The sequence below is a fragment of the Perca fluviatilis genome, chromosome 8, assembly GCF_010015445.1.
Source record: "Perca fluviatilis chromosome 8, GENO_Pfluv_1.0, whole genome shotgun sequence".
Taxonomy (NCBI): Eukaryota; Metazoa; Chordata; class Actinopteri; order Perciformes; family Percidae; genus Perca; species Perca fluviatilis.
The window spans coordinates 14,741,620-14,761,454 of record NC_053119.1 but is presented as its reverse complement, the minus strand read 5'-3'; the positions used below and the strand labels follow the sequence as shown (position 1 = coordinate 14,761,454).

The window sequence follows — 19,835 nt, the reverse complement described above, 5'->3', positions numbered from 1 at the left end:
CACATACACACACACACACACACACACACACACACACACACACACACACACACACACACACACACACACACACACACACACACACACACACACACACACACACACACACACCATGTCCATAAGTATATAGAAGAATAAACACAAAAGTATTGCTTTCTACATGTAGTTTATGCCTGGCCTCCTTCTCAAACGTTCTTATCATTTACACCTCTGGGGGGTCGGCGCTGTGGGAGGTATCCTTTTGAAGCATCCACACATGCACGGACACACACACACTGTCACGTTCTTTCTCTATCCTCTGAACACAGCTGTGTTGTTTTAGGCCCTGACATCAGCCATGCCACCTGATGAATCATGGTGGATGCTAAATGAAAAGAGCGGATCATAAACATTAGCACTTACCCTTAACGACAAGCACACGCGCGCTCACGCACACATACACACACACACACACACACACACACACACACCTTTTGTCAAATACCTTCTTTAGCCTTTGCTTGCTGCTTAAACTCATCATGCATCTATAGATCTCTCTACACCAGATAACGACCCCTGGCCCCTGACACTCACCACACCCAATTCAATAAGTTTCCTTTTTCAGGGGTCATTACCATGTTTAACACACCTTGGATATAAATCAGGCGTGGAAATGTATGTGTGTAAACAGGAAGGCAGGTATCAAACATAATGTTTTGTAATGGGAGAGTTGGGAGAGAGAATTTCTTGTTTTATTTTAAAGCTTTAAATCTTAAATTATAAAGAGAATATATCCCACAAGTCTGTATTGTGTACTAAGCGAAGGCAGCTGTAGTTACATGACCTCCTTCTTTATGATGAAGCTCTGTATGTTTCTTTTTGTCTCCCAGGTCAGGCTGGATGATCGCGTCATACACACAGATCGAGGTCTCCTGATTCGCTCCCTCCAAACCTCTGATGCTGGCGTGTATGTCTGCGTAGCTCAAGAGCACACACACTTCACCCACACTCTCCTCCGTCTCACGCTACAACTTGTTACACATGGACAACTGGATGGGAAGCCCAAGCCCAGTGAAGACCCCACGATGGAACTACGCCACAGCGTGGAGTCCCGTCAGCGTTATAAAGACTACCTGAGAGTGATGAGCTCTCCCTTTGGCTCTCTGGAGGAGTATTGCGATTCACTGTGGCTGGAGAAGAGGCCGACAAGGGTGCGAGGAAGAGGCTTAGGAGCTGGCAAATGGAAACATGTACAGGAAATGAAGAAGAGCAGGAACAGGAGACAACACAGATAGAGGGAGGAAGAGTGGGAAAAACAGGAGCGAGGGAGGGTGGTGAGGACAGCAAAGCAGTGAGGGGTGTGGTAAAAAAACATTCAGGGTTAGCTGTCTATATTCACCGGTTGGACGATGAAGCAGAATGTGACACATAACTGCAAAATTGCAATGACAGATCAATTCATGAGCAAGCAAAATCTAACTCAGAGTTACAATAATGGGGCGTGAAAGACTAACCCTGAAATATATAGAGGTCAAAATAAAATTATTGAAAAGATTTCGACAAGCAATTTTATGTAGCATTGGGTTGTGAATATCTAATTGCATTCATCTCTCCTGGATTGGAACATGACACAGGTCTTTCCTACAGCTTTCATCAGCTAAATACTGTAGTTTCCCCAGCAGTACAGACTGACGGTTATTAGAGGTGATAATTTGATGATATTGAAACATATAGTTGAATTAGTGAGATTGGGAAAAAAACAAAAAAAACTAAGAGTTTGCTTGTGGTGATGACAATGCATTCATGTTGAATGACTGTAAATATGTATATACCATGTACAGGAGATACAGCATGCTCAATTTAGTCTTATTACTGATCTGTATACCTCAAATGATAATCATGTATCATGTTTGGGCTGACAAAATGACATATTTTTGTACAAACGTTTTACTCCTATTTACTGTAGGTTCAATAGATGTTTTCTTTTACTGCTGTTTTTTAAAGTTATTTAAATAAATCTGTCTTAGAGACTCTGTTCAATGAATTACTTACATTGTGTGAAGAGATTAATCAGTATACAGAAAATCTATTATTAATGAAAGTGCAGTTACAGGCACTCTCAAGCAAACAAGCAAGACATGGTCGAGAATGGGTTTGGGTTAGTTCAGCTCTCCTGATATAGCAACTCAAGTCCCTGTGCACTGTATGCATATGTCAGAATGATTCAGGACCAGCTGGTCTCTTGTTTAGTGTGTGTGTGTGTGTGTGTGTGTGTGTGTGTGTGTGTGTGTGTGTGTGTGTGTGTGTGTGTGTGTGTGTGTGTGTGTGTGTGTGTGTGTGTGTGTGTGTGTGTGTGTGTGTGTGTGTGTGTGTGTGTGTGTGTGTGTGTGTGTCTAAAAGATAGAGGGAAAATGGGCATCTTCGGGAAACCATGCAAAATAGGAAAGTTTGTGACCAAACTAAGCAATTTACAGAATTCCTAGAATAACATGGTAAAGCTCGAACTCTCTCCAGAGGAGAACTTCAAAGTTGCTAGTACAAAAGTAGATAGCGTTGTGTGCGTGTGTGTTCATTACACTACAAGTTGTGTAAAACCAGTGCAGTCTTTCCTATGCTTTAATATGCTTTTTTTTGGCTACAGCTGCTGTGGAGTTTATATTGTTTATACATATTTATGTTGTCTGCCCATAGGTGATGTTTTATTGTACTGTTGATTCTGTAAGAAGTGGCAGGTTATTTAATTTATGTGGCTGTTTGTTGCACCCGTCACGGTGTCCTTACACTTTTTATTTATTGTCGGCCATTTTGTGTATTGTCTAAGTTTTGTCTCCTTCCTGGTTAATTCTTCTAAGGCTGCACTGAGGAAGGTGTTGTAGAATTGATAATCAGTTGTGTTGGTGTGGACATAAGGTGTCCGTGGTTTGACGTTGATGCATTGAAGTTGTTTTGTAGCCTAAATGTTTTCTTTAATTAAATGGGTATAATCTATATTAGCCCACATATGTATATTCTTATACGAATATTTACCTTTTAAATTGTAGCACAGTAACTTTTACTCAGTTTTAACTAACCTACTTTTTACTTTTATCTGAGTACATTTTTACTCAAGTATTTTTACTTTTACTTGTGTAAAATGCATTTAAAGGAACACTACTACTAAGTATTCTAGTACTCTTTTTCAACGCATTGAAAAACTTAATTCTAATGCTTAATATCTTAATAGCCATTTAATTCTTTTAATGATCTCATATTTAGGCCTCCCCTAATACATGACTGTTATTATCTCTTAGTGAAACACTTATTATTATTATAAACACGTATTTTTTTGCCTTAACTTTTACAGAAACCACCATTCACCTCAATTCATTGTGCTTACTGTACTTGGCCTTTATACAAGTATGCACATACTAACAGCATTCAAGTCTCCCATTTTGTGTCTCCACAGTGATTTCTCCATGTTTCTTGTAACAAAGACAATAAATATTTCAAGAACGTCATTCTTGTCTATTGTTTATTTATCAGTCAGCTGCAAAGAACAAACTACTGTACATCTCCCCAAAAAGGGAAACCGCAAAGGGACACCAGGAAAGGGCTAGAACAGGCTTTAGCACAACGTTACTCAAGAAATATAAAACAAATGTTTTAACCACATACACTATAATCACAATATATTTTATTGGAGAAGCACAACAGCAAATGCATACACTTCGTACATTTTAATTTTATTTTTAAGTCATCTCTAGGCACAAATCAGTGGTTTTGCATTCTTCTAGTCATGCAACTCAATAATTTACCCGCTCTGCCCCTCACTTTAATGGGTATACAATGCCATGAACTAATTAGTTCACTGAGGTCAGAGGAGAGTCAAGGAAATAGTGAGGGGGGAGAAGCAAAACATTCCAAAAAACATTTTACAAAATGAGATGTTGGAGAGGTGATGAAAACTTTGAGAGACAGAAAAGTCCCTCATAACACATATGTATGGAAATCACCAGTTGCCACACCCTGTTGCAGTAATAGCACAATTTAGCAATGTAAAGGTTGTACCATTTTGCATACTGAGCTGAGGGTGGCAATAGTCAAAAGAAAGGACTACATTACTGGTTGGTGGTGTTTGTCCTCATTTAGACATTGTCAATAACAAGTCAGTGACAGAACAAGATTTTTACAAATTTTTGCAGGTTATTTTTCCACTAATCTCATATTTGCACTCATGCTTTGAAGTAGATGTCCTTTCTTACATAAGAAGTCTATTGTCAGATGTTATGCTTCCTCCTTTGGAGCTCTTCCCAAATGTAGGGGTCAGGCAATTGCCAGTGAGTTAACATGAGCTTCACATTTGGCTGGACAAAAAACAATGAGTAAAGACTTGCTGCGAAAGACAGGCAGACAGAGGCAGTGGGGGGTCGAACTAGGAACCAAAATTCAGGGAAATAAACGAGATTTAACGGAGGGAAGTGCTTACTTTGATGTGATTGGTGTAATGAGCAAGCCAGTCTGCTTAGAGCCCCTGTAGGGATCTTACAGGATACACAGACAAAGGCACATGCACACATTATACTCCCTTTTCACTGTCTCCATTTTAAGTGTTTTTTCTGTGTCCAGTGACCCACGTGGACACATCAAGATCAGATACAGTGCATGGGAGTGGGGTCTTCCCAGTAGGTGGCACAGGTTGGACCGGCGCTGGAAGCTCTCTAATTAAGTGATATTGTCTTCCCCCCTGCATCAGGAATCTATCATTATAATCATTTTAAAACTAGTACATAGGTCAGTAAGAGCTTTTAATTTATTTTTTAATCAAAATAAAATACGTGTTATTCTTTGTTAGTTTAGGAATGGCCAAGTGACACAATTCAGTGTCTCTTTTGATTTAAAGGGAGTGCCTCAAACTTCAAGATATGCCTCAAAAAAGAATTATCAAGACTGTCACCGCCTGGTCTTAGTTGATAATCCATATCCATGATGTTCCACTTCCGGGATTGCTCCGGTGCAGCAGGAAATTCCGCTGGATGCATGTATTTTCCGTTTACTTCTGCTTTCTTTGTGTTGAAATTTTAAATTCAGTGACTATTGTTGACTGCTCCTCAGATCTCTGCAGGGTAAATTGAGACAGCTAGCTAGACTATCTGTCCAATCTGAGTTTTCTCTCGCGCGACTATTTTGCAGCGGCTCTGTGCAGAGTTTAGTGCCGCCCATGAGGATTCTGATTGGTTTAAAGAATTGCCATTAAACCAGAGCACGTTTTCCTCCCATCCCCATGAAGTAGCCAGACCCTCCTTCAGCGCACTTTGGAGGAGGGTCTGGCAAAGCGAGACGAGTTGATACATAAAAATAACCATACAGATATCTGTTGACCCAAATCTGTAATTCTGTCTATTGCCATTAACCTGACAACAGTGAGCACATATTTGTGTTAGTTTATGCAAGTGTGCCCAGGTGCAAGAATTCAAAGCAAATGTGTTTTCCCACTGTCCCACAGCAAACTTCCAAAGGAACACGCCAGAATCAAGTTATCAAACACCATGACAAGAAGACTGGAGGGAGATAAAAAGGAGAGAGCGGAATTGAGATGTCAGACCACAGAGGTGTTTTTGGTTCTATATTACAGGGTATTTACAGCTGTGCAGATGTGTGTATTTGTAAGGTGTTGACAGAGAACTTCTGGGCTAGGTGGAGACAGCCAAGTGTTGTATTGCAGCTGTCGGGCTTGGCGGTATTGATGGCCGCCTGGGGGTATTGGAAGGCAAGAGGTATGTGCGTAAGCTCCAAACAGTTGTTCCCTCGGAAGTAATGACTACCTGTGCTCCCTCGGCCTGATTTACGGACAAACAGGATCTCTCCTCGCTCCAGAATTTGTGGCAGGACACGCAGGATGCAGTGAATAACCTGAACACACCCTATGATAGATGTGTTCATTTGTTGTGTTAAGAGATGCTTTAAAAAATCCATGTAAATGAGATGTCTCCTCGCCGTTCACTGCGGCAAACGCTTTGTAGATGTGGGATGCAAGTTGTAATTTCTCGGCCGCGGGGTCGTTGCTGCTGATCGGATATCGGGTGTCAGTTGGCGTTGTGCATCCATGCATATCCGCTTTCACACAGGTTTTGATCAGGCCCATGTTCTTCTCATTAGAAGTCAAGGGTCACAAAGGAGGCTGCGGGGCTCAACACATCTGGTATCGAAGTACCAGAGTTTAAGGACTACTCTTTCAGATTGTATCAAAAGTACTGGCAAGTCATAATGAGCCATACTGATTGTAAATGTGTGTCTTAATTATAATCAAATATAAAACACATGTAAATTAACTTAAATGGCTAAATCTAGTGTCTGAGTGAGTTTAAGGTAGTTTATATGGCCTGTGGATGCATTTTTGCCCTTCTGGGACATGGAAAGGTTTCTCATTGTGAGACATTTTCAAACACGTGAAAACTCCCTGATCATATAACCACTGAATGTGTTCCGTCTGTGGTCTGCAAATGCATTCATTGTGATGACACCACAACTGCTGCTTGCATGGCTGAGTTGGTAACAGCTGTGAGATAAGAGACAATAAACTAATTACCTCTCTCACTCAAATTACTCACTCAATAATTATAACAATATAATAATAATTTTATTTGATATTGCACCTTTTACAGACAGTCACAAAGTGCTTCACACAATAAACATTTGTTAAAATACAGTAGGATCCAAAACAGAAAATAAACAAGCAAAAACAAATACAATACCAATTGTATTACCAAAGATATGATCAATCTAATAATTGTTTTCACTCCGAAAGTCTTTTACTTGATAGTGAACCAACTACAGAAATGTGCAACTTGGGAGTGTTTCTGATGTTTTATGTATAGACTCACTGCAAATTGAATGGGGAAATATATTGGTTACATCCAATGCATTTGGTTTTGTTTATTTTGAAAGAAAACTATTCATAATTTCCCCACAATTTTTTTAATGAAGTCTGTCCATTCCTTCACATGTCCGTATCATTACCCATCTCATTTATTAATGGAGGTGGTCGCCTACAGAACTCTCATGCTACAGACATGTGAAAAGAATTATAGAGGAGCAGACATTCACATGCAGTGATCAGGTCTACAGTCGGGGCTAATTAATCATAACAGCATAGCAATCATAGTGTGGAAATCCAGTGTTTGTGGTAGTTTATGTGTCATGAGACTAAATAAATTTAAGTTGTTTTTTTTACTGTCTTCAAGATGTTAATTAAAATGGGCCCCTATCTAGAATCCAATCTGATTTGTATAGGATCTGGGAATATGGTAGTCTATGGTCAGCTTTTCACTTAGATGCTGAAGAAACACAAGTGTCCAAGAGCACTGTTACAAATCTAAATGCTCAAATGAAAGAATTGTCTATTACTCTGTTGCTTTTGGTCAGGAGGTCAGGTTGATAGAAGGTCTGCTGGGTACCAATGTTCCACAGATTAACTTTAAACACTCTTCAATAAGCCTTTCTGGCCTCCACACCTCTCCTCTCTTGGTTTTCTTGTTTCTATAGTAACTTTGGTGTTTTCGTTGCATCTGTATAGGTTAGGAAGGGCCATGTCCAGAGACGAGACTCTCTGTAAAAAAAAAATATTGAATCTGTACATCCACTGGCTGAGTTTCAGGAGGTGAGAGGTGCCCGGGCCTAGCAGTTAGTGAACAGTACAAAACATGCACAACAATGCAATCACATTAAGGATCACATCTTTTTGGGTTATGGTTAGTATTACTGTACCTTGACATATAAAAAAAAATAATAATAAAATAAATAAATAAATAAAAAAGGTTAATTGATTAACTGATTTATTGCACGGCCTGACGAGCACACTAATACACCTATAATGTTTACGCAACATTACCAACAGGTGACCCAACATTATAGGACATTAGGACATTTTGGGTCTGGCTAACATGCTAAATGCTAAAATGCTCATGATGGATCTTCTGCGTTCACTGAGGAACTTTTCCCTTCAGTGTGTAAAGCCTTTCTGCTGTTTCTGACAATAATCTCTGATGTGATTACACAGCCTCATTCAGCTTGAACATTTTGAGGAGCACAGAGAGGTGGAGTGGACTGGTTATACCATGCTTTGAGAATGAATCAGCAGAGAAGTTGAACCTGGAGCAGATGGTGGAGGACGTTGCAGGGCTCAAGACTCGCAGAATGCCTTCAGACAGGTGAGTAGGCCTAGTAAATGACGGTAGAGAGCGATTGCGCAAAGTTCTGTGCCAGACCCTCTTCCACCGCGGCGCTGCAGAGGAGGGTCTGGCTAGACTACACAGCATTCCGAGATGGGAGAAAAACGTGCTCTGGTTTATTGGCATTTCTTTAAACCAATCACAATTGTCTTGGGCGGTGCTAGGCACCAGGAAAAGCAGCGGTGCCTGCTGCAAAATTGGCTTGGTTCCACTGCAAAATAGCCTCGGGAAGGAACTTGTTTTGGTGGAACAGTTTGAAAGTCCTGCAACAGAAAACTCAGATTGGACAAATAGTCTAGCTAGCTGTCTGGATTTACCCTGCAGAGATCTGAGAAAAGGTAACCATAGTCATCATAAATCGACCACAGTTTAAAATGCCAACATAAAGGAAGCCCAAGGTAATGGATATCTGGCCTAAATGAGTGAAATCCAGCAGAATTTCCGAAATAAACTGGGGTTTATTCCGAAATAAACTCATGTCCCCCTGAGACGAGAGATCTCTGTATTTTGGGTCTGGAAAAAAGCCTCCGATGACGCAAAAATCGTCATTTAGCATCATCGGAGGCATTTTTGCCCAGAGGCTGTGGACTACAGCCAGCTAGTTTCGCATGTTTTCAACCCGCCCATAAGGGGTTGGACTGTTGTCTTTACACAAAGCTTGCCGAAGCAAGCCGAGTGTCAGCCATCTTGAAGCTTCGCTAAACAGGTTCTGTCTTTTCAGCAGCAAACTTTTATAACAATTATGTGCATTCAAACTACTGCACATGTGTACAACCCGGATACATTGGTACAGATCGGAGAATATGCAGGACACTTTATTACAGACGGAATACTTGACACACTACGCGAGCTTCGCCTGCTATGGAGACCAGCACCTCAGCCTGTGGTGTCGCTCGATGCCGCTAGCCGGTAAGGGGACATCCTCAGCGGTGAAACGCGGAACGAGGGCAGGAGTATGAGCTAGCTAGGTGGAAAGCTAACACTAGCCGGCCACCTGTCCCATCAATCCTGCTTAGAAGTATCCGCTCATTAGACAACAAACTGGACTACATCCAACTTCAACGAAACTCCCAACGCGAGTTCAGAGACTGCTGTGTTTTTGTTGTTGTGGAAACATGGCTGAACAACAGTGTACCGGACTATCCAGCTACCAGGCTGCTCTGTCGCCGGGTAAGACTAGTGGAGGTGGGCTGTGTTAACACGGACTGGTGCAGAAATGGGATGATTTGTATCCAACTAACTGCTGGTGGAGTTTGTGACCCGCCGTGAAATGCTGACCATTCTACATTCCACACAAATTTACGGCTGTGTTTATATTCGGTGTATACAGCCCACCAAGCGCTAATGCAAGTATGGGTTAGCTGAACTTTACGGACCATATAATGTGTGTGCACTAAATATAGCCTGTTCCGTATGTCGTTATATATATATATATATATATATATATATATATATATAACGACATTATATATATATATTATATAATGTCGTTTTTATATATTTTAAATGTGTAACACCACTTGAGCCACGGTGAAACGTTGTTTTGTGTATATGGTTGAAATGACAATAAAACACACTTGAGTTGAGTTGAATGCCTCACTGTCTGTCTGTCTGTCTGTAAACGGTAGGCGTGGACTCATAAAGCAGCAAGTGCATTCTGGGATTTAGTGTCTTTCATCCACATGAGCCAAAAACATATTTTCTGGCTTTTCTCGGCCATATCTTAATGCCTGTCGAGCTCGGCTAGGCTCGGACAGAAAAATGCGGCCCGATCCGCGCTCTATTGTGGAAACCCAAACCCATATCTTCAGCCATGAAGGCTAATGAACTCAGTAAATATGGAAATCTTCCAGAACATTGTGGGCCAGGGAGGATTTTCAGCTATTTCCCATGCTTGGGTTTGAAGAAAGCTCTCAAATTTAACTCAAATTTCAAGCTTGGCAATGTTTGAATTTAGATAATCTTGGAGAGTAATCACTCCCTAGATATGGAAGAATCATTCCTCAAAATGGATGATTTGTCAGTTTTTTCAAGTATCAGTGTTCAGTTGTTTTTACACTCTGTTAGAGGACATGTTTAACTTGATCAAATGTGTATTTGTGCAACTACAGTAATGAAAATTCTGTTTAACTTAAACAAATATTTGACGGACAAAACTTTGCATGTAAATCCTGATACACTTGCTGTTATTTGGAAGGGATTCCAATGCTTGTTAGTGACACTTTTAAGATTTTTCCAGAGGAATGTTCTCCTTTATCTAAACACAATTGAGTCGTATTCTTAGACAATATATGTGGGTTTTTTTCAGCAACATAATGAACATACAAACTTCAGACATTTTAATCTTCCTAGTGGAGACTGTACTGCATCATACAATTTACTCCCACATTAGTCCCACACTTTTAAACAGTAATAAAATAGTACAGTAATAGCTTTTACAGATGGTTGGGATTTACATGATGGTTGACAGAGTTCACATTCCCAGCTTATGATAGTAATTTGCACGATTGTACAAATCAATTATACCATTTGAATAAAATATTTATTACATAGATTACGTTACAAATATCAGAGGACTTACTTTGGAGACTTTTGAGAAACAATTTGTGTCTGCCGACAGGCAGATTTGAGTGTCGTTAACTGTAGAGCAATTGATTCACAGATCTGCAGAGCGCTGTCGAAGTGATACAGTTAATTTAATGTACTTAATGAATTGGCATATCACGTTGAATGTCTGCATCAATGTGAGCCTTATTGCATTAGGGATTACACTGTGTTGCTATAGCTGTGTGTGTGTGTGTGTGTGTGTGTGTGTGTGTTTGTGTGTGTGTGTGTGTGTGTGTGTGTGTGTGTGTGTGTGCAACACCAGAACAGACCAAATTCCTACAGTAACTGTATGTGTTTCAGTATGCGTATGTGTGTTTGCATGTGTGTGCCTGTGTGTGTCTCAGATTGCTGCTGGCATCCACAGATCCCAGGGGCGAACCCAGTGTGCGTATGCATGAAATGGATATGGCTTTCAGTACAGTTTGATGCCACACCTCATTGACCTTTAGCCTTTCAATCGGTTTTTCCAATTGGTCACATATCTTTACTGTAGCCTTGCATTGCTCTGCAGACACGACTGCACTAATCTCATTTGGAAAATATGTTCCTGATTCATGTGGCAGATATCAACTGTAAGGAAAGGAAGCGCTGACTGACTATCATGCCATGTCAATCTCTTCATACATATTCATGTTTCGAATGAGTGGCATCATATCATCATAGTCATATTTCATTTAAATTCTCTAGCAGTTTGACAATGTTTGATATTGATGGAGTCCGGAAGCAGTCCAGTTACTGGAGAGAGATTAAACCATCAGACTGTCCATCTGTCCCCCGACTTCACAGCCCAACCTCGCCCCCCCCAAACCAAATTTATAGTGATTTATGGTGATAAAGTCACTTATCTGTGCAACATATGCAGGGAGCAATAACAAGAGGGGGCACCAAGATAGGGGGGCCAAAAAAGGATACAGAGATAAAGAGTGAGAGGTTTTCATCATATTGATCTGAGAGTAGGCTACTTGGCAAGTGGTCAGGGCTATCGGATGTTAGGGTGAGGAGAGGGAGGAGAAGGAGGCAGAAGAGCAGGAGAGAGGGATGAGAGAGAAAAGTGGATACTTGATTGGAATTAGTATCACTCTACAGCCTGATGACATGCAATGGCATCTCCTCCTTCTTCAGTCATACCACATAACATCATACCACCGAGGATTTGGCAGCTGAAACCAAACACCCCTCCAACGCCGCCCTTAGACTCGACTCTCTCTGCTTGACTCCAAGGTGAGAGAAATTCCTTCTCCTTTTGAAAGCTGATTTGTTATGCATTATAACCACTAACAATGGGTATAAGAGTTGAATTTCCCCCGCCATAGTCAGATACCTGCCTCTTGGAGCTACTAATTCACCTTGCTCATTTCGGGACACTGAGCTGAGGGTGTGTGAGAGTCAGTGCAGCTTTTTCCTGGATTTTGCCTTATTTTGGTTGATGACTGAGTATATTTCTTGTATTTTTATTGACATTGATTGTGATTCCTTCACTACTTCCACATGTTAGATACCACACTATGGCATGAAGTAGCAGTTTGTCACATTTTGTTTTACTAGAATGAGGTAATGTGCAAGGAACAATATCACAAACTTTTGACATGCTTTGATGAATTTAACTGTGGGTCATTCTTAACTTCTCAGTATATTGCAATGCATTTAGCCAAAAGTTGATTTCATGAGCTAATTTCTGGTGCTTGAAAATTAGGTTATTTCGATTCTAATTTGCATTTTATTTAAGAAGAAAATGCATAAATACCTATCTATACTGTCAAAAGACATGGTCTGTCAAAAGACATGTGCTGTTGGCCTGGATGGGCTCTGTGCTTGATACACATATTGTCCCTTTTAACAGGTTCAGTTAAATCTGTTGTGTTTAACCATTTCCAATTATCAGCTGCAGTATTGACATTGGTAATGAGATAAACAGATCTTCACATTTCTGAAAATATAACATCATATAAGAAGGTGTCATCGAGCTCAAACACCCATAGCTGGCTCAGAGAACAGGGACTTTAGTTGTGTAACCCAGGAAAGGTATCATAGCCTGTTTAACACATTAACAAACAAGGTGGTGTAGAGACTCGTGAGTGCTTTTAAGACTGTATGTGTGTAACTGTGTGTGTGTGTGTGTGTGTGTGTGTGAACACTTGGTATGCTCTAAGTATTTTCCAGAGGTGTGAATGGTGATGAGTTGCCAGCTTCTGAGATCAAAAGCTTAGATGAAATGTTTGTCACTATAACAGCTGCAGCACTGTGGGTTTCCAGTTGATACTGGCACAGGCAAGACTGCATGCACCTCAAATCTTATGTCTCTGTTGAGTGAATAAGCATTTGCAGAGCTTGTTTCCTTTAACTCAAAACATTTGCTGGGGAACTTAAGACATTTCTGCATGTTTAACCTGGTTCGTCACTTCTGTTTTACAAGATACACATTGGCTGTTTGAAAAACTTTGTGTTCTTTTGCAATAATACACACAATGTTCCTCTCTGTTTTACTGTGGATAAGTTCCAAACAGAACTATTTTATGAAGACCAAGGGGTATTTGATTTAAGTCCCCAGGTGCCTCGCCACACTCACAACAACATTACATAAGACAAAATCTGGACAAAGTTTACTTCCAGAAGAAGCAAAACAAGGGGAAACAGGCTGAATAACAACAGAAACCTTGCCTTAAATTAAAGGCAGATTTGTAGTGACCTTAAGTTCTACTATCCCCACTGCATGCAAAGTGCAATATCATCCCCAGACTAAGATATATATAGACGGGCATTTGACGTGTCACATTTCTATTTACGATCGCTAACAACATTTGGTGCTAGCACCACAGCGAGAAACGGCAGCATAGCAGTGCAAATGCAGGGAGTATTGGTATTCTCAGTATTAATCAGTTTCAGCTGAAATGATAAATGGAAGGGCTATGCTCCTATTGAGTGAAATTCCTTTTCAGATTCAGGGCCATTCAGATGTCCCAGTAATGAATGACAGCAATCAGAAGAGAAACAGTCCAGTTTGCGAGGCCTATTGTGTACAGCTGGAAATGAAAAATGACATCCGTGGCCTCACACTGCATCATCTTTCATAAAACTGATGCCATGGCCTGGTGATCACAGCGGTTCCTTCTTGTATTTTAAACTTTTTTTTATGACAGATGATTCAGTGCTGTCATAAAGGAGAAGCTGCCTGTGCTTCTTTGAGTGTGATAAGCCCCAGTCTGCTAGCATTTGTCTTAATGAACTCATTCTACATTCATTGCTAGCTAATTACTTTCCTTAATCGTCACCAGACACATGGTAGTAAATTATGATTATTATTTATAATAGACTGTGAAATGGACTGTAGTTTTTATTATTTATTTTGTTTCTTACTTTCCTGCTTACTTCCTCCCTTCTTCCTTCCTGTGGTTTTGATAAGCTTACCCATATGGCACGGTCTTTGATGTCTTTCCCAAATCCACATGCATGTTGGTTCTCATGTTGTTTCATGGCAGGCACATTCCTGTCTTCCAGTGTGAGGGCCTCCCAACACACACACACACACACACACACACACACACACACACACACACACACACACACACACACACACACACACACACACACACACACACACACACACACACACACACACTGTCAATGACTCAGTCAAATCTAAATGGATTTTGCAAATTTAATTTATTTTACATTCGTAATTTGCAAAAATAATAATCCCACTGTATTGTATTACAGCTATTTCAATCCAGCCACAGGTATTAGGAAGTGGACAGCGTCTCATGATCAGCAGATGCCAACCTTAACCCTTATCCCAACACTAACTCATTTTCACAACTATATTCAAAGACATACAAGATTGCATTAGAAATGCTTGCATAGCAAGAGGTACTGAGGAACCATTTTTGGCAAGCATGAAGGGCACCGCTACCATCAGGGCAGAGGATGTTCAGCAGCCTTGTGCAAGTGACAGATGACCGCACTCACTGCCATTTTATGGCTCCTTCAGCCATGCTTAAAGTTGAAATATGTGAACGAATAAGCAGAGAATATATTTCACACTAGACATGGAGGTCACATCCAACCTGATGTGAATTTTATGGTGGTTCAGATTCCTACTCACTAGATATGTGTGTGTGCTTGCACGTGTCTGTGTGTTAGGGAGAGAGAGATGAAATAAAAGTCACAATCAACTTGATAAATGATATAACATTCTCAGTGGAAAGTGTCATTTCAAAAGATTCATGAGTCTCAGTCCTTCCAGCTGTTCAGGTCTGCTTGCTGGATTCAAGGCTCGACTATTCCTGTCGATGGCGTCTGATATCTACAGTATTTTGGGAGTGTTGGGATTTAAAAGACTATGGAATTGAACTTCATTCAACTGTACTTTTTTGCCTCATTAATATAATATAATTTACTGTAATCACACAAACAATTTAAGACAATGTGAATGCTTTTTTTCCCTATTAGTGTAAAGGTAAAATGTCACAGGAAAATGCCCATGATATTAATGTGTAATATAAAAGACAAACAATTTAATGGCGGAGTGATCATTTTTAACAACTGGTAATTTGGCTCGATCATATTTTACATACACAAATGTCCTCAGTACCCTTTTTCACTGGCTTCGTTTATGCAAAAGTGTATGCTAATGGTCATTAGTTCTTGTATGTGTGATTGTGTGAGTGTGTAAATGAAAGAGTGCAAGAGAGAGATAAAGAGAGGAAGATTGATCACAGAGAGGTATTACTCCCCTGCGAGTGCTGTAAGGGCAGCACTATTATGCAGATGAGCACATTAAATGTAGTTGGACACCACCCAGCATGTCATTAAATCAAAAATGGCAGTGGGACCTTAATGTTAGGCTGCTATTGTAATGCGCTCCGTCTTTGCCCCTGTTGCACATTGAACAACCCTGAACCACCATTAACCATTTTTTTTTTTTTTTTACGTTTGTCATTCTCTTTTTCTAAAATCCTGGTTTTGTCTTTGTCTGCCTCACTCTCTGTCTTGTATTCTAAAAATACAGCCAATTACCTCTGGCTCATCCTATTATGCCACTGGACAGCCAGTGTAGATGGCATAAATAAAGCAGTCCATACCTGTTTGTAATGATGAGCTCAGAGGACCACAGTGAAACCCATTACCCCAATTACCCAATTATTTCAAATGATGGGTGATTATCAGACATCATCACCGATACTGCTGTACCACCACCTCTAGAGTAGCTGTTTTGCTGGCCTGCATATAGCTATTCATGTCTCTATTTTCTTTGTGTCAACACACACACATGCAGTTAGTCCTTGGCCTGCTGTCATACGCCTATTTTGACAAGTCATTTTCCCTTTTCTTAACCAATCAGGGACCCGGGATGAAGTTCTTGTATTCGATGGCAAAGGAAACAGAGCTGTTGTGCAGGGTCACAACCTTTCACCTGACATGTGAGAAGCCTGTGTGTGTGTGTGTGTGTCTGTGTGTTATGTGACGTGTGTGTAGCACAGGTTCAACATCCAATGGTATGTTGTTTTTGTAGCTCCTCTCCCTCTCCCTGTCTATCCATCTGTCCTCAAATCCATGCCCCCACAAAACCCAATAAATAAGGCTCTGTTATGCTGAAATAAAAATCATTTTGAAATGACAGCAGTAACCGAACGGTGATACAGATTGCATATCTGTCCTTTAATCAGTGATAATAGCCTGAGGTCTTCATGAATCTAAAGTCAAGAATGTGTTTGAGCGCTCCGGCAATCCTACTTCCTGATGATTATCCATCTCCTCCTCCTGTTCCCTCCTCCTGACGCCTGCTCTTCCCTTTTCCCACCTACTCCTTTACATCTTTTCCACCCTCCTCTTACAATCCATGGCATCACACCCAGTGATGATGGACATCTTAAGCACAGACCACTGTTTACTCAGTCTAAAAATAATAGGTTAGGCTCCAAACGCCATAACCCGTGCATGCCTGACATGTAAGACACAGTAAGCATTTGTGTGTGTGTGTGTGTGTTGTGTGTGTGTGGTGTGTGTGTGTGTGTGCATGTTTCTCTTTGAGAGGTTGGAGGGGTCATCAGTTAGGTCATATGTATATATCCATACCAGGTAAAAGAGATGTCCGATGAAGGTCAGAGTCTCCTGTGTCTACCAGTCATCTCCCAAGTGGCATAGTGTCACTTGCCCCCCTTTTTGCCTCTTCTACTCATCACCCCCTCTCTCCCAGCCTGGTGGTAATATAGCCAGGGCTATTCTTAGCTTCTGTGTCAAGCCTGTCTCTGGGGGGCAGTTGAGGGGTCTCTGTTACATTACACACACACACAGACACACACACACACACACACACACACACACACACACACACACACACACACACACACACACACACACACATGCACACAGGTGTCTTGAGACATCTCTATTTGATCATTATTAAGCTGTAACTCTGAAACCAATTTGAAGAACAGCCCCCTATGTACGAGATCATGTTCCACTACAACTGAAAACTCAATTGTAATTGAGAGGCATACAGAATGGATTGTTTCAGCAGGCTGCCTGTAGTTGACATGTTACTAGCGATGGCCTCATCCCTGATATAATCCAAAGAGCAAGCAGGATTTATTTACTGCATTTTAAGTATTGCAGATGTGATTTCTAACAAAGTAAGTCAGATTTTATTAGTATAAACTTTGGCATTTGCATAAATTAGCTGTAGCACTGTATTTAACAGTAAAAATGTTGCAATGTGCAATTTAATTTCATTATACCGTAGAGGTTTCTGTAGCATGTGTTTTCCATTTAAGGTGGGAATGCAGACCCATTATCTACAGTAGCACTAAAAAACAAATGAACCAATTTCTCTGCTGCAGCTTGACAATGTAAGTAATGTAGCAACATGTGTGTGTTCTTCTCTATCTTTGTAAGAGAAACAACAGCATTGTGGCTCATCTATAGGGTCATATTGTTTGGTTGGGGTGGTAGTGCTGGTGGAAAGGTTTGAGGTTAGAGGGGCAAGTTAGTGAATGAAATGGAAGTTATGTCATGAGGTGAAAATGCATCTATGTGCTTGTACAGCGTCACTCTTCCTACAAACTGCACAGTGCTGTTGCAGAGAAAAGATAAAGTTAGTTCATAGCTTGACACAGACAGCTGCCCCTAGGTGACTGCATGTGACACATCAACACAAAAACTGATGCTTTTGCCCCTTTTTTCAACCTTGGTAACTCTAGTCTCTTCTTGATAGCTTTATAGTGGTAACTCACTCCTCCTTTTAGACAGGATGTGTGTGGGTTAAATTTACTTTCTATGACAAATGTATTATTCCCATCACAGACTACGTGAGAATAAGCCTGTCTTTGTTCGTTAGTAAGACACTACCACCTGGCCTTTGGTGACAGTCGTGAGGCGGGGAGGGGGGGGGGGTTCACATGTCTGCATCAGGAGTACAGTTGAGACTTCCCTCTCATGTAAATCCTGAGGTAAGCATCTTGAGCACGTAGCACTTCATAACAAGGGCATTGCCTTACAGACCACACGCACGATCGGCACCCAGCTAAAGCCTCACAGAGGGTAGAAAATCCTGTCAATGTGTCTCTGTGTGTGGCAGAGGAAGGTACATGAGGAGGAAGGTCTGGTTTAGTCCTCAGTGCAGCTGTCCTGACCGGGGTGAGGGCCGAGCCATTCTGCACTCATCTAGTCAAACTTCACACACATTACACATATGAACACCCTGACACATATACTGCAATCTCTGTGCAACAGGTTCTAATAAAAGACTAAAATTTGTAATAAAAATTTGTAAATGTTTAAAATATAATTCAGTTAGATAAGTAAATTGCACTAAAGACATTTGTGGAACTTATACTGTATGTGCCCTGACCAAGGATGTTGTAACATTGTGTAGCTCCGTTCTCTATTTAACAGTATAGTAGTAAGTTAGTTTGAAAATAATTTTCTTTTCTTAACATTTTATCATTTCACCCTTAAAGTTAATTTCCCATTATTTATGTTTCAACAGCAGTGCAGAGGGAGCAATTTGGCCTTATTGCCAAATTAGATTTGGCAACCTTTCACTGATGATATTATCTCTTTAAATGCCTAGTGATGAATCAAATGACCTTCTCTTGTCATGGAGACTTTGTCAATGGCCAAAGCTTTTGGCAACAAATCTGTGCAAGAGACTCAAATTTGAAGTAATCCATAATAATGCTATAATGTAGGATGCACTGGATCGTGATCGTCTGTCTGCCAGATAACAGCTCTTTCATCAAACCCAAACCCCAGGAACAGAATTACATCCCATAACTGTAGATTCAAAAGCTCTATGCTCTGCATTGTCAAGCTGTGGTGGCTGCAAGAAGCAGGATCATTTGACTTGATTTTAAGGAATTAATATATTAATATTACAAATTAAAAATTTGTAATATCCTGTAATCTGTCTTAAAGTAACTGTATGCAACTTTTAAATGTTTCTGAAACTGTGTAATTTTTCATCTGATGATCATAAATGACATGTAACAGCAAACGAGACTAACAGTGAAAAGAACGCTATTTTTCTATAGTTTTTATTAATGCCTTTGCCCGGGTCCGAATTTTCCCACGAAGACACAAAATGATTTACGGGAGGCAGACCCACTCTACAGTAACACATTCTGACCGGTCACAGATTTCGCCGTAACACCGGAAAGCCTGTGTTAGTGAGTATCCAGCCAAATAAAGGTAGCAGGAGATTGCTTTGTATATGCCTAATTCTACTTTAATTTGATTTTACAAGTTATCTGTTGTAGTTATGGCTGATACTGCAGGGCCATCACAGAAACAATGAAACAAAGAACTAAAAGCTAAAAAGGAAAGTGACACACGGGCAAAAACCTGAGTCAATCTCGGTCGGGCTTTAAACGGATTAAGACAATTATGGGATTGTAAATGATTCAAAACCGACCCCGAATTGCTGGTGTAATATGTCTATTTCATTCATAAAATAACTTTACAATGTGCAATGTGGTTGTATGTCAGAAGCATATCGACATTAAGTTACGTTTTTATTTCTTATCAGTCCGAGTTTGTCTTGGCCTC

The 19,835-nt window shown here is 40.5% G+C and overlaps 1 protein-coding gene across 2 annotated transcripts in view; it reads left to right on the top strand.

The window, feature by feature from the left end:
• Nucleotides 1-3,476, top strand: part of sema3d (sema domain, immunoglobulin domain (Ig), short basic domain, secreted, (semaphorin) 3D) — a 37,152-nt gene extending 33,676 nt beyond the window's left edge. For both annotated transcript variants that reach the window (XM_039809864.1, XM_039809865.1), the window contains one exon: nucleotides 870-3,476. In XM_039809864.1, the coding sequence (XP_039665798.1) occupies nucleotides 870-1,274 (405 nt within the window). In that variant the 3' untranslated portion in view covers nucleotides 1,275-3,476. The remainder of the gene's footprint in view (nucleotides 1-869) is intronic.
• Nucleotides 3,477-19,835: the final 16,359 nt, after the last annotated feature.